This window comes from Bradysia coprophila, unplaced genomic scaffold (assembly GCF_014529535.1).
Source record: "Bradysia coprophila strain Holo2 unplaced genomic scaffold, BU_Bcop_v1 contig_350, whole genome shotgun sequence".
Lineage (NCBI taxonomy): Eukaryota > Metazoa > Arthropoda > Insecta > Diptera > Sciaridae > Bradysia > Bradysia coprophila.
The window spans coordinates 10,163,792-10,178,517 of NW_023503608.1; the positions used below are offsets into that span (position 1 = coordinate 10,163,792).

Here is a 14,726-nt window from a genome sequence, read left to right on the forward strand (position 1 = left end):
GGAAGTAGATTTACATTCCAAAAACTACTCTGGTGGCTTGTAGAAAACTTTACTTTGTTGTCTCTAATAGCTTCGTATAACCACTGTATATAGGAAAACGAATTCAATCATTTCAGCAAAAAAAAGGCCAAATAAAATTCAAACTTTTCATATTCTTCTCTATATTACGGGAACTCATTTAATTTTACCACCAACATTTAACGGATAACACATCTAGAAAAGCTCATCAGTACGGTAATTGTAAGCGACACTACAATAATAACAAACAATGGACTGTTGAAATTTCTGTTGCTGCTGTTGTGGCTCTCATCGGTGCTGCATGCATAACTCGGTATTTGTGTGTTACAATTGTTAGACAAACAGGTGCTGCAGCACTCACGATTACTATCACAAATTCTAATTTCGGTCGAATTCATTTCCCTCGAACAAATCTGAGACAATGTTCCGTTGGACTTAATTATTAGGCATGTGTCACTGGCATAAGCACAGTATTTTGATTGAGATGTAGATAGAGAACTTGGATTTGCGCCTCTGCTGTGATGGCATTGTCGTCGACCAGACGGGAACTCAATCGTATTGCACGCTGAATTACTGTTTACGGAGCAAAATGAACATTGCTGGTTATCATTGGCGCATGAGGCTATTTCGTGTGGTGTATTCAGACATCCACGAGTTACCACATTACCGGCCTGTAAGGTTGAATGATAGTGTTATAGGTAATGGAAAAGCAAATCCGTAAATTCTTACAGATTTTACGAAGCAGTAAGCATCGTCACTAATTGGAGCTGTGCAACGGGTAGTTTGAAGACTTTTCGGATTCTGTAAGCAATTTGCGTTTGTAGACGTGCTGCACGTTAAACATTTATGATCTACACGTCCGAAACTGTTACATCGATCAGCAGTGCATTTGTAACACAATGGATTGCTGGTGGTATCACATTTGATTTTTTCTTCGGAAGATAGATCGGCATAACAAGTTTTCTTAGTTGGAATGTCTGGATAAACAAAAATGTTGTGCTTAGACGCCAACAACACTTTACATGTTTCAACTTACAGTTTTCAAACAAGGTCACACATGTGTCGCTTTTCTCACAGTCTGTTGTCTGAGTATACAATGTAGATCGTTGGCATGTGATACCTTCACAGCTAAAGCACACTGAATAAGAGAAAAAAATGTTTGAAAATAAGAAAACTATTTCCGTGTTATTACCACTACAAACCTTTGTAATCCGTCGGAGATTTAGGTACAGCACGATTGCAATCGTTTGAGTTGCAAGTATTGCAACTGTGTTTATGATTTTTACAAAAATCAGCATTATTTACCGTCATGTCTCCGGCACAACCCTGGATTTGATTGCCATAGTTGTTGAGCGCTACACAACTATCATATGGGTCGGTACAGTAACGCGATGCACTTGTCGTTGTACTGCAATTGGTTCCGCTGCAATGTACACATTTTATTCGATCGGTCGGGACAGGATACGAATTACAGGCATTTGTTCCACTAACAGGACATGCACTGCAATTTAAACTATTCTCTGAACAGCTTTGAAGTTCACGCGTTGAAGTTATACATCCTCGTGTGGCCTCACTTCCTGCAGACGTGACGAAACAATATGCTTCATCGGTTGTGGGAGCAGGGCAACGTGTTCCGACGATTTTCGTTGGATCATGCAAACAATTCGTGTCCCCATTGTTTGTTGAACACGTTAAGCATGTATGGTCAATTCTTCCGAGATTGTTACAATTGGCTGCAGGAAGGAATTTTAGTAAAATCATTTACACGGAGATGAAACCTTTACCTTGGGTGCACTTATAACACAAGGGATTTGATGCATCATTACACAATTCGGTTTCAGTTGCTGTTAAATCTGAGACGCATGACTTTTTAATCGGAAGAACTGTAACAGTGGAAGATTAATATCTGATTCAAATTCAATTCGATTGAGTTTTTTTTACATCCACTGAAAATAGTCACACATGCACCTGTGCAGTCCTTTGTTACATTATATTGAGAAGGCCTCTGGCATGCGATTTCATCACTACAACTATAGCACGTTACTGAAACGAATTCGCAATAGAATTTTTTTCCATAAATTTATTATTTGAACTGAACCATTCGATATACTAACTTGCTGATGCACTTGTTACGTAACAAACATATAAAAAGAATGTAGCAATTACGAAGCTGTTTAATTTATCCATCATATTAATTCTGATGCAATCGAAAAGTACGGAATGAATGGTCGACAGTGTTACCTTGTGGTTGGTTTTATATTATTAAAATCACTAAACAAAGGTAAAAAAATTCGTTTATCTTTCAACAATTTATTTAGAAAAAAATAATATCTCAATGATGTGGAGCGGTGATATCTTTGTATTTGCACACAATTTACACTTGAAATATTTATTGTTTGGGAGTGTACAATTTAGTGGGTGATATGAGGGTAAAACAGTAGTCATTCAGCACTTATTCAGTTGCAGAGCCTATTTTTAGTGAATTAGTTTTCTGAATTTGTTAAGATTTTGATAAGTTCTCTAAAATTTGCCTTTAGACGAAGGAAAATCTCAATTTTGGGAATTTTTTTTCCAAATTCAGGAAATCATTTTTCCTCAAACAGGTCTTTGTCCAGTTGCAATTTAAAATAAAATTATCTAAACGTTCTGATAAGTCTTACCCGTTAAAAACTACCATGGCATGAGGATATCTTGAGTCTACATTCCATGATTATATTATGCAAATATGGGCCCAGGTTTTTTTTCAATTTTTAAAGTTGTCTTCTTCGAATTTAATAACTAAAATGTATGTATTTGGGGCACATCGTAACATAAATTGCCATAACAAAGTCCGTTTTGTAAGAAATTCTTAATCACAGACGTAGAAACGTGTTGTAACCTTTACAGAACTTGGAGCAATTGTACATCTTCGTGCAAATTTAGACATTGATTTAATATAAAAATAAACAAAAATTTTGTTGTGGCCATTAAGGTTAAGTGGTTTTATCAATGAAATGTGTCTAAGTGACACTGAATATATTTAACGAAATAAAAGAAATATTTTACAAAATCGCCGTCTAATTACCCGAATTGTTTTGAAAATACGATTGTGGCAAGGATTTTGTGCACATCACATGCAATCCACAAACTTTAAACCGAAACAGTAAAATACATTTTCCAGAGTAGAGAAAAGAAAACCGAATGACGTGTGGTTAAGCTCTTGAAATGATTAAATTTAATTACTTAATATGCTTCGTCATTAAAAACAACACAATAATTCCATGTAATGTGTAATTTCATTTAGTAACGAAAAAAAAACGTCCATGCAGTTCAGTTTTATTATTAATTTAGCTGTTCGGTTTCGGAATGTAAGTTTTTCTATTATAATGAGCTTAGAGTCTACGCCAGCCTAACACACACACTCAGTACGATACGTTACGGGTGCCAATTTAAATCGAAAAAAAATATTTTATTAAATCGCAGGTGTGTATTTATATATCCATCATACCATGTCTTTTACAGCGAAAAATGCATTCGATAGCTGGTTCTGTTCATGTGTATTATATTACTTAAACGTTTCGTTCATTGAACGATCATTTCATGTGCCATAATTGGCGAATACGAAAATATATTATGCTGTTCGCATAATTTAAAATCGTAAAATGGATATTATCATTTTCGTTGAAAGCATTCGGCTGAGATTTTGTAATTACATGAGAGAGATATATATATAAAATCACTTATTGTATAACAATTGAATAAAAAGAATTTGTGGGATGGTACTGGCGGAGCTAAGCGATTATAAGAATTCGTGGAAATTGAGAATTTTGATCGTATATTCAAATAGAGTGCGAATTGAGAACGAAAGACATAGTAACGCTTTGAATGTTTACCACCCAACACAACAGCATCCACAATAATCACGCTATGTCATACTTCGTTTGCAGAGGTTAATGATGTTAAAGATCAAGACTATAAAATCAAAAGGAAAAACTCTAACCTGAGAACAGTTCGAATCAAAGTTATTAGTCGTTTTATGATCTCACGTATTGAAGCAACAATCAAATGAAACATTGTATAAATACCGAGATTAATCTTCATGAATACACATTTAATGTAGAAACGTAAATGTGGGATCCGCGCAACACTGAAATTCTGACGAGAAAACAAACAGCACATTATCATAAACAATTCCCGCCATGGCGATGGTGTCATTGCTTTGTGGATATGGACCACTGTGTTGATGAAGATGATGCAAGTTATTATAATAAGTAATTGTCTAATGTGTGTAATATACTGTTGTGCTATACATAGAGTGCACCTTTCATCGCTTTTTGTGTTCGGTTTTCTGTTAAATTATCTAATGTGTTCATGCAAACATTGTTTTACCCATGACTAATTATAAATTTTTTTTTTTTAATTTGATGATATCATAATTACACACTGTTTGCACAGAAACTGTTATGAATTTTATTGAAGGCATGTTGCATTGATGGCATATTTTGTTATGTTGTGTGCACGAACCGGTTATCGAAACATGGAAAAGTGGAAATAATCAACGCAACCTTTAGACACTTTTATTACTTTCGCGGTTGTTATGCCTTGGCTAATTATTGTTGACCTCTATTCAGTTCAAAACATCACAGGAGTTAAGAACTTTTGAAGAACTGACCTTTTGTCCATGTTTAAAATACGCGATTGGGTCATTTTCAAGACATCAAAAGAATTTCTTAATTTTGTTAGACTTTTTAGATTGGTTCACACCAACTAGCTTTAAAGCTCTCTCCACAAAAAGTAAAATAATAATTTCTACTTAATTACAGGGTGGCTTCAAACTTCAACTGTTAGACAATTTGGAAAGGCCAGTCTTAGATCTCACACCGTCTGTGGGTGGATCTGATTTCGTTCGAACCGATGCGACGTAAGACCCTTTTATTAAACTAGTATTAGAGATCGTTAAGTCATCTGCATTTTTCAATACTGTATACAGAGCCCAGCAATTTCAAGTGAGATTACCTTCAGACTTTACTTGCAACAATTGTACATTGCGTCTACTAAGACAAGCTGATGAATGGGCAAATGGTTACCGATTTTGGTCATGTGCTGATATCGACGTTCTTTCAAGTAATTTGATTAAATAATTGGAAGCTGAGCATGCATCGGCAAAATCTAATGATCAAATTTACTATAGGAAAGGAATTCCGGGAATCTTGTTCGGGACATGGAAAACACTTCGGTAGTCGATGCAAGTGCGATAAAAATTACTATGGAAACCGGTGCCAATATTGGGATGAATGCCAGGCTGATCAAGACTGTGGAATACAAGGAAAATGCGTCGATATCGATGGAACGTCGTTGCCAAAGAAACAATGTTACTGTAATTTGGGATGGTTCGGCCCTGGCTGCAATAAAAGTAAATATTTGTTTCACATCTTTTTATTTTGTCGTTTGATTTCAAATTCACGTTAGTAAAGTCGCGTAAATTTTCACACCAAATTTAATTATTTCTGTTGGCAAGGTCACATTACTAATTTTTGAATACACAATTTTCTAGAATCTCCAATTAAGAGTACCGACATTGACTACTCGCTGTACAAAAGTAAGCAATTGTCACCAGACTACAAAGTTTATTGGAGAATATTAAAAGAGCAAAAGGAAATTGAGTTTGTTATGGTCGTAAATGGAACATCGTGGGTGGGTCTGGGTTGGAGACCAAGAAAGTTAACAGCAAGCTGCCGAAACTTCCCGGTTATTCGTGATGCCGGAGATCCAGTTGCTGAACCGGAGCCTGGTAATCAAAGATTCTAAATGTTGTACTACTCAATTTGCTAAATTGTTTTAATCCAAATTAGTCTCTGAGCCTGAGCCATCGTCTGAGCCAGAGCCGTCATCGGAACCAGAGCCCACATCCGAACCCAGTAAGAAAATGTTTAACGTAAACCCGCATTCAAATTTGTTTTTTAATTCTTTTCTTGAATAGCCTCAGAACCAGAACCTTCTTCAGAACCAGAGCCAAAGTCGGAACCAGAACCCAGTTCAAGTAAGGCTTAAATGTGATTTTGTGGATATGGCACATTAGTTAGCTAGTTTACTGAAGTGACATGATTAAGTCACATTCGGCTTTCAGGAGAAAATGGTTCAAAATTGTAAATTCATTTTAAATTTACAGCCGCCGAGCCAGAACCTGAACCTGCGAAGACCACAATAAAACCAAGAATAGAACCAGCTCCCCGCGGATTTCGACCAAAGTCGAAACGGGTTGCAGATGATACAACATCGAAAGATGGACTTACTGTGGCCACAAGTGTTTCTTATCGTGTTAGTGCGAAAACAGGTCGAAAACGGCGAGATGTAACAACGGAAAGTAAGTCTTTACAAAATATACAGCAGTCGGAAGAAAGTAGTTTTTTTTGAGTAGTTTCGAAATCAGAAATGTTAAAATGGGTTATTTGCAGCACAAAACTAATTTAAACTACTGGAAGTATAAAATTTTCATTATAAAATGAATATGACATGTGGTGGCTGAACACCTTTCAAAGACTTGTAAATTTTTCGATATTTCTCTGATTCGAATGTCTGATTCTTATATTTAAATAGAACTCGCGTCTTTCACATTGTCCTATTGATAGGGATATTGTTAAAGTTACCTTTTTTAATGACCAGATTTGCACATTGTCCAATAACAATTTATTTAATTGAGTAGCTTTATCTACTAATACTATGAATTGTTCGAACTTAACTACTCACAATATTCACAATGTATACATATCACGCAATATTGCACCAACTAACAAATAATTACAAATAGGTATACCAACATCCGAACCGGAACCCTCTAGTGAGCCCGAACCTAAAAGTGAGCCCGAACCTAAAAGTGAGCCAGAGCCAACAAGTGAACCGGAACCATCCAGTGAGCCTGAGCCAACAAGTAAGCCGGAACCAACTAGTGAGCCAGAACCGGCAAGTGAACCGGAACCTAAAAGTGAACCAGAACCTAAAAGTGAGCCAGAACCATCGAGTGAGCCTGAACCTAAAAGTGAACCGGAACCAAACAGTAAGCCAGAGCCAACAAGTGAACCGGAACCAAACAGTAAGCCAGAGCCAACAAGTGAGCCAGAACCTAAAAGTGAACCAGAACCAACGAGTGAACCCGAACCTAAAAGTGAGCCAGAACCATCAAGTGAGCCAGAACCTAAAAGTGAACCGGAACCATCTAGTGAAGCTGAACAGACGAAAAAAAATGTTTCAAAAGTATCAGCTACGCCAGGTACATTGTCTTTTTAATCTTTTTATTGTTTATCGTGAAGTAAATTGAGAATTGTAGATTCGTTAATTCCAAGGTAGTCGATGTTAACACCTATACACTTAAAGACATTTCGTTTTTGTTTTGATAAAGTAGTGGTAGTAGAAGGTAGTGAATTACGTAGTTTTGGTAAATTAAATTGATTTTTCCTAAAATGTATTATTTTCAAAATTTTATGCGAAGGTGCTGATGTGTGACGAGTCAACACATTCTACACGTTTCATGTAAAATCAAGTCCATAATTAATTTTCCTTTGTATTATACGTAACAAAAAATATGAACAGAAAAACCATTAGCAAATCGGTTGAAAACATGATTTATTTGCTGAACTGTAAAAAGTCCGTAAATTGGAATCCAAATTGAGTCACGCCGAAAGGAGAAACTCGGTAGCAATTCGGACTATGATCAATAGTAGTAAAACTAGACTCAACAATAGATTTTTTATTCGCATCGTTGCAACTAAGACAACCTTCTATAATTTCTAGGACCTGTCAGCAAATACACCCCGAAACACGATTTTAATCCTATGGATTGTACAGACATTGTCATTGGTTCTGCCAGAGGTACAAGCAGTAGAATCATGGATTATTATACACGAGATAGGTAACGACTATGAAAAGCCCCATTTCGAAAACAATATCTAAAGCTTTCGTATAATTCCTATAGATCAACGCCTCGAACGGATGAATTCTGGGGTGGAAAATCGGACCTTACCGCAACTGGTGGCTTCGAAATCGATGGTGTTACAACGATAGTCTTCCGTCGTCCGCTCGAATCACATGAACCCACCGATCACAGCATTGAGGATGATTTAATGAACGTTATTTGGGCACGTGGTCAAGAACCGAATAAATACGTCCATTTCCCAGCGTCTGGAGTTGAAAAAGAACAGTCTTCTGTGCCAGACTTTTACAAACCAGACGAACTGAAGTACCATGGCCACCGGTCACAGCGTGGATCAACTCAAATAAACTTCTTAGAGGAAGTTAAACCCGTAACAGTATCCAATGGTACACAGTCGGTTGTGACGATAAGTCATCAATTGGATAACAATTGTATGGGCTTCTGGCGTCATCCCAGAGATTGTTCGCCAGAAAAGTTCAACTGCGAATACTTTGTGTCCTGGCAAACGGTTGGCAAAGGCGACGAGATGCGATTCACAATACAAACGACGAATACGCAATATTGGACCGGCATTGGCTTCAGTGAAGATGAAAAAATGTCACAGACGGATGCTGGTAAGGAATTGCTTGAAATTTAAAACTTTTTTTATTTGCGCCAGTTAGGCACTGAACAGAAATAAAAGCCAGTTTGTCTTATTTCCACTTGCAGTTATCGGATGGGTGGATGGAAATGGTCGACCATTTTTGATGGACACCTGGATCAACGGTTATTCACCACCGAAGCTTGATGATCATCAAGACATTTACAATGCATCTGGAAGCATTAAAAATGGAGCAACAATCTTGGAATTCACCAGAAAACGAACCACCAGCGATCCACAAGATTTATCGTTTACAAACGACCACTGCTTGTACATGATGTTCCCCATACAAGGTGGAAGCTTCAATCCTGTGAACAAGAAAACGAGGAAACACGAACAAATTCCCATTGTGACCGCCAATCGAATTTGTATCAAATCGTGCGAAAAAGAATTGGAAGAATTGATTGCCGCTACTACGCCAGCGCCCAATCGATTGGTGTACGCTGTTGGGGTTAAACTAATGAATTTGGCTGAATCGTTCGAGTCACCTTCGAAAGGAACACCGGAATTCGACAGCTTAGCCTCACAAATTGCGGATAGTTTTAACGGTGTTCTGCATAACATCCCCGGTTATTACAAGGTCGACGTCACCAACTTCGAGAAGTGAGTGGTTTCTCAGTTAACTTGTGGTCGAACGGAAGGAACTAAAAAATGATTTTTGCAGGCAAAAGGATACGGTCATCGCATCAATGAACGTGCTATTCGACAAGGCTGCTTATGAAAAGGGTCGATCGCTTAAAACCGACGTTGAAAATGACCTTGTTAGCGAAGATGGAAATGACCAGAAAGATGGAAAAGTTGTGAAGAAGATCCTCAAGGACAGTCTTGTCTCGGGCAAAGTGGGCTCATTATCGGTCGATCCGAATTATCTTGACTTTGAAGCACTCGAATGTAATTTAGATGGAAGTCTTAAATGTTGCTCGGTATTCTCCAACACTTTTCTTTGCAGATAAGAGTTCGTTGAACGAATCGGAGCCGACCACTTCATTCTTCCAATTGTCCGAGGTTCGATTATATATCGTTCTTGGACTGATTGCTGCACTGGTTGTTGTGGCTTTGCTTCAAGCTACTTGTACAATTTACAAAACATCGCGGAGCAGCCGAAATCAGAAGGTAAATAACTTTGAGTTTAAAATTCATTTTACAGAAATTTTATTCGAACGACGATCAATGAACGGTTACTTATTCATCGGATGACTTTTTCTAGCTGGTTTATGTTATACCAATGGAGTACAGAATGTATCATCCTCCATCAAGCAGCTTGTAGTCGAAAAGTTTTATTTTATTTTTATTTCGGTTGAACATTTTTCACGTTGAATTTTGTTTTTAGTTTTTATTTTGTTGTTTTGTTAAATTTTTGTTTTTTTTTTTAAATATTATTTTCGTTTAAACTATACGGAAGTAGACGTGTTTGACAATTTCCTTCAAAATTATACTTTGCTGATCTCTACTTTTAAATAATAAAATTGGAACAGTGTGTTGGCTTGGCTTCATTTTTAACATAAACTTTTGGGTAAATGCTTTTCCTTTATTCGATTTAATCTTTTCTCCATTTCTATTTCTATGATTTCACTTTTTCAAACGCTTTTTGATTTCAAGCTGCGATAAATTGGTTCATAATTTTGAAAAACGTTAAAAATTCAAATCGAAAAAAAATGTAAAATTCTGATCGTTAGTGGGTCATTGTGTAGTGGGTCATTGTGTAGTGGGTTCTTAGTGAATGGTTTGGTTGTAGACGGTGAAGGGATTAATGTCGGAAAAATAAATTCTCAAAAAATCAATGAAAAACTCTGATGAAGCTCTGCATTGTTTCAGGGTCAGCTAGCAATTTAACCCATTTAATGAAGATTAGCGCTTCTTAACCCTGACGCTAATCTATAATATAATTATAAAATAAACTCAAAAGATTAATCCCGCTGTTAGATGAATAATGTGGATCAATTCATTGGTATCCTGTTAAATCTAACAAAAAGAGAAAGACTAACAAGGGATTAACAAAGGCTGAAGCTTTAGGAATTTACAGCACATTTTGTTCCATATTTTCTATGTACATTTCGTTCAAAATAATTAGTATCTACCTACATTATATGGGATTTTAAAACCTTGAAGATCGTACAAAGTTGGGATAGTAGTTATCTGCGCTACTTGCTTTCATCTTCACTATAAGATTCTTGATTCTTACCAGCGTTCGACAGAGTAAGAATGTTCGTCTGTCATTGGAGAGTGAAATCTCTTGCCAGAGCTTTTAATTATTATAAGCTCGACATTTGAAAACGTTTTTTGGATTTATGAACCATATGGATTTTAAAAAAATTCTCAAGAAAAATGACCTCAGTGATTTAGAGTTGTAACATAACGCCGAAAACAACAGAATTGAGGACTGTTTTTACTGTTCTCTCCGTGATCGCTCAGGCGTTATCTATATCAATTTTAAATCACTGATTCCTCGATCGTTTTGCAGCTTTGGAATGCTTCTACACAAATGCAATATTGATCACAGACTTGGTGCCTTTTTTTTCTCTACAACCGATTTATGAGAGGACTACTGACAATAATCAATCTCCGTATTTTCAGGATCAATTGATTCCCAATTCAGCCTGGAAAGACTATTCCACAAACACAAATTACGCTTTTGATGCATTTGGTGAAACGGAAGAGAAACACAAACGAAACCGCAGTTCAAGCAGCCAGCAAACGTTGCAAATGTCCCATTCACCGGTAAAGCCACAATACTACAACGAAAGTCGAACGTCCCGACACGACAATGCCGACAGCCATCGTCATCATGGCAATCATCACAACAATGGTGATGGACGCGGATACCAGAATGGTGAACATATACCCAGATCTTCATATGCTGATCGTACGTACTCATTACCGCGAACCGTCGTCCAACAACAACAACACCTACAAAAGAGTCATCCCGGATACTATACGCAAGATCGAAGAAATCGTAGTGCACAACATAGTGCTTCTTCTGCTGGCATTGATCAGCCCGATTTCTATTTTATGCCGTCACAACGGAAATATTCGGGTGAGGTTGTACGAGTGTACGTAGATTATAATAAAGAGCCGAAGAACTAAAGCGAAAGGGATATTTCCTTTACTTTATTTTTGTAAGTAGCGCCATTTTTTGTTGCAAATTAATGTTGAGTTCGATGAGAATGTGAATTATGTAAATCGAAGAATATTTTAAATCAGACAGCAATCCGTCCATAAGTTTAGTCAATTTGATTTGAAACTTTTTGCAATATTTTCGATATCCGGATACCATCCATATACCATTCGGCTAAGATAGAAATTCTTTACACAGACTAAGTCATTAGTGCAACAACAATCACATCAATATTTATGTAATCAGTAATCACTCTTTCAACCGGATGTTGGCGTTTTTGATTGACTATATTGACTGAGGAACAAAACCTTTTAACAAAAAATTGGTTCCGGTAATTCCACGGATTAAATGGAATGTGTAATATGTTCTGAATTGTTCTTAATAAATAAGCAAGTGTTCGAATACATCCACCAATACACTGGTAGTTTTCATTTTTATATCTCTTCTTGTGTTCCAAACAATTATTTGGAACACTATAAGTAAAAATGCCGATCTGACTTTTTGAGGTCATCTGTTCCGAAATTATCTGCTCCAACATCAATGATATCTCACAGCAATAATTAATGGCTGAAAACAGCCGCTGAAAACAGCATGACGCTGAACGATTTCTTCGAACCTTAAGTTAAGCAGAACATGGCAACGTTTAGTGAATTAATTGAAAAATGAAAAACCATTTTTGCAACAAATCGTATTGCATGGTGAGACGTATGTGATAGAGAGAGAAAGAAGAGTCACAGTAAGATCTTGCTTTTATCGTAACGAACTATGAAATACAATTTTGGATTTTACATTTTTTTCATGTCTTGGGCATAAATTACGGAATTTTTCTCGTAGTTTAGGCCCTCAGCATGAAAAGTTGTATACGCATCTGTTGTGGACGGTTTATTTTAGGCACTTTCGCATGTCGCCCTCACTTCGTTCGGGCTACAACTCGCGAAATTGCCTAAAATATACCGTCCACAACAGATACGTAAATAATTATTGTATTCATTTACCCTACACATAAAAGCATCTTCTAATGTAACTTCTAGTGCAGAGGATTAAAAAGAGAGTGAAATTAAATTTCAAAGTCGCACCTTTTCGGTTTACACTAATGTCTGATATTTAGTCAATCAATTGAATACCTACATCCGTAAAATGACCGTCCCAGAAAATACTTTTTGTGCACACAATTCCTCACGAGAGAGGATTCCGTGAATAACATTTTTTTTAGCGAGTACTTTTACTGGATAGGTCGACATTATTATACAAAAAAATTTATATTTAAGTTTTACCGTTTTAAGTTAATCCCTAGGAACCGTTTTTAATTTGTAAATAGAGAAAAATAATTTAAATGAAACGAAGCAAGAACAATAAGTGTGGTCAGTGTAAAAAGACAACGAAAAAATGTTTAGTTTTTAAATCGTCGTAATGTTAATATAAGTGAAATTAGCGTTTTAAATTTATAAGTGGAACTCTTGTTGGTAGATGATAGCCAACAGCCCAAGTACTTAATTTTCGTATACAAAAAATAGAGGTTTCGGGTTCTGTTTTTTCCGTTGAAAAACCGTTGAGACCCAGCCAAATCCAATTGATTAATGGGAATGGTTCGATGTTTGTCTGTTTTTATTAAGCTCACACTAACAGTCGCAGCGTTTTTCATGACCCAGGTCCCTGTCTTATACTTCCTAAATTCACGCCGTAAGTGTGCCTAAAATTTGAATTTTAAGTGAACGATTCGATGAAAAAGTGTACCAAAAAATACATTTCAACGCTTCATTGTATGAAATTGACGCTACGTCAGAAAGACCGCCGCAGTTTCCATTTTGAATTTCGACCGCAGTTACGGCGTGAATTCAGCTTGATTTGGAGAATATTATTACTGAAACAAAAAGTTAATTTATTCTCGATTCACTTGCAATATTTAAGCTTACAAAATGTTCAACAGTCACAATTACTTACTTCGAGAGTTACCAAAAAACGCTTTAGCAGTAAGCAAAACTCAGCAAACACAAGATTCTATAAAATAGAAAAATTCCAACGTTGCTTGATTGAAATGTATCGTAAAACCATAAAATAAAATGTAGAACTTAAAGTGTGCAGTTGCTGTGTTAGCAACTGCATTTTTAATTTGTAAATAGAATAGTAATTTTAAATAAAATTGTTATTAGTAAATCAAGTATACTGGAGTCGTTGTTTTTCATTTCGTATAGCATTTCCCTTCCAACAGATGGGACCAACCCATAGAGTTACACTAGAAACGAGTCGACTCGATAGAGATCATTATTTTAACATGTCTGGTTTCCACGAGGGGTAACCGACTGGCCAAAATGGTGGCAAATCAATTTCTAATTCCTTTCAATTCCATTTAATTACCTCAATTACCGGACCAACTCGTCTAATTGCCGGATTCGCTCTATTTCCTTTCAATTCCTTTCAATTCCGTTCAATTCCGTTCAATTCCTTTCAACTCCCTTTCAATACCCTTTCAATTTCTAAAGGTACTTCCTGTCAATTCCTTTTAATTGCTCTTAATTCCTTTTATTTCTTTAATTAACGGATTAACACCACTACTTGCCGGATTCGCCCTTCAATTCCTATAATTCCAATCAATTCCTTCAATTCCACGAATTTGAATTTTCGAAATAATTGCTCGATATTTTCAAATACAGCCAAGGACAGTCAAAAAAGTGCATTTTTATGATTTTCGTGTATATCGATTTCAGCTGTTTTAACAATACAAATTACAATGGCAAAACAGCTGAAATCGATGACACACGTATAGAATAAAAATGCACTTTTTTGACTGTCCCAGGCTGTAGATATAAATTTGGAACAACTATGTTGTCCTACATTTGTGACTCATTTTGTTAGAATCTTTAATTTTTACTCATACTTTTTCAATTTCAATTTAGATTAAACCGTCCAATTGACTGCAGTTTTGTTTAAAATGATTTCACATCGCACATCATTGTTTATTTTAGATAAATAGTATTTTTCGTACAAAGCCAGGAAATGGCGAAAAACTTTTGTGCATCCGACAACTGAAATATGACATATTTTGCCAT

General features: G+C 36.2%; 2 protein-coding genes across 4 annotated transcripts in view; one reads left to right on the plus strand and one right to left on the minus strand.

Annotated features, from left to right (window-relative positions):
- Positions 1 to 12,514, plus strand: part of LOC119080876 — a 41,959-nt gene extending 29,445 nt beyond the window's left edge. Inside the window, exons 4-17 of one of the 3 annotated variants that reach the window (XM_037189453.1) lie at positions 4,821 to 4,918; positions 4,988 to 5,121; positions 5,189 to 5,410; positions 5,552 to 5,788; positions 5,850 to 5,915; positions 5,978 to 6,037; positions 6,167 to 6,361; positions 6,806 to 7,264; positions 7,786 to 7,903; positions 7,967 to 8,538; positions 8,633 to 9,167; positions 9,229 to 9,455; positions 9,514 to 9,677; positions 9,772 to 10,064. In XM_037189453.1, coding sequence (XP_037045348.1) covers positions 4,821 to 4,918; positions 4,988 to 5,121; positions 5,189 to 5,410; positions 5,552 to 5,788; positions 5,850 to 5,915; positions 5,978 to 6,037; positions 6,167 to 6,361; positions 6,806 to 7,264; positions 7,786 to 7,903; positions 7,967 to 8,538; positions 8,633 to 9,167; positions 9,229 to 9,455; positions 9,514 to 9,677; positions 9,772 to 9,831 — 3,147 coding nt within the window. In that variant the 3' untranslated portion in view covers positions 9,832 to 10,064. Of the gene's footprint in view, positions 1 to 4,820; positions 4,919 to 4,987; positions 5,122 to 5,188; positions 5,411 to 5,551; positions 5,789 to 5,849; positions 5,916 to 5,977; positions 6,038 to 6,166; positions 6,362 to 6,805; positions 7,265 to 7,785; positions 7,904 to 7,966; positions 8,539 to 8,632; positions 9,168 to 9,228; positions 9,456 to 9,513; positions 9,678 to 9,771; positions 10,065 to 11,138 lie in introns of those variants that run through there. The other 2 variants (XM_037189452.1, XM_037189454.1) reach the window with 2 other exon arrangements.
- Positions 133 to 2,282, minus strand: LOC119080880 (prestalk protein-like). The gene is made up of 7 exons (XM_037189458.1): positions 2,133 to 2,282; positions 1,960 to 2,061; positions 1,803 to 1,901; positions 1,221 to 1,751; positions 1,055 to 1,156; positions 748 to 995; positions 133 to 689 (listed from the first exon to the last, which is right to left on the minus strand). The coding sequence occupies exons 1-7, from the start codon at positions 2,206 to 2,208 to the stop codon at positions 198 to 200; spliced, it is 1,650 nt and encodes a 549-aa protein (XP_037045353.1). The 5' UTR covers positions 2,209 to 2,282; the 3' UTR covers positions 133 to 197.
- Positions 12,515 to 14,726: the final 2,212 nt, after the last annotated feature.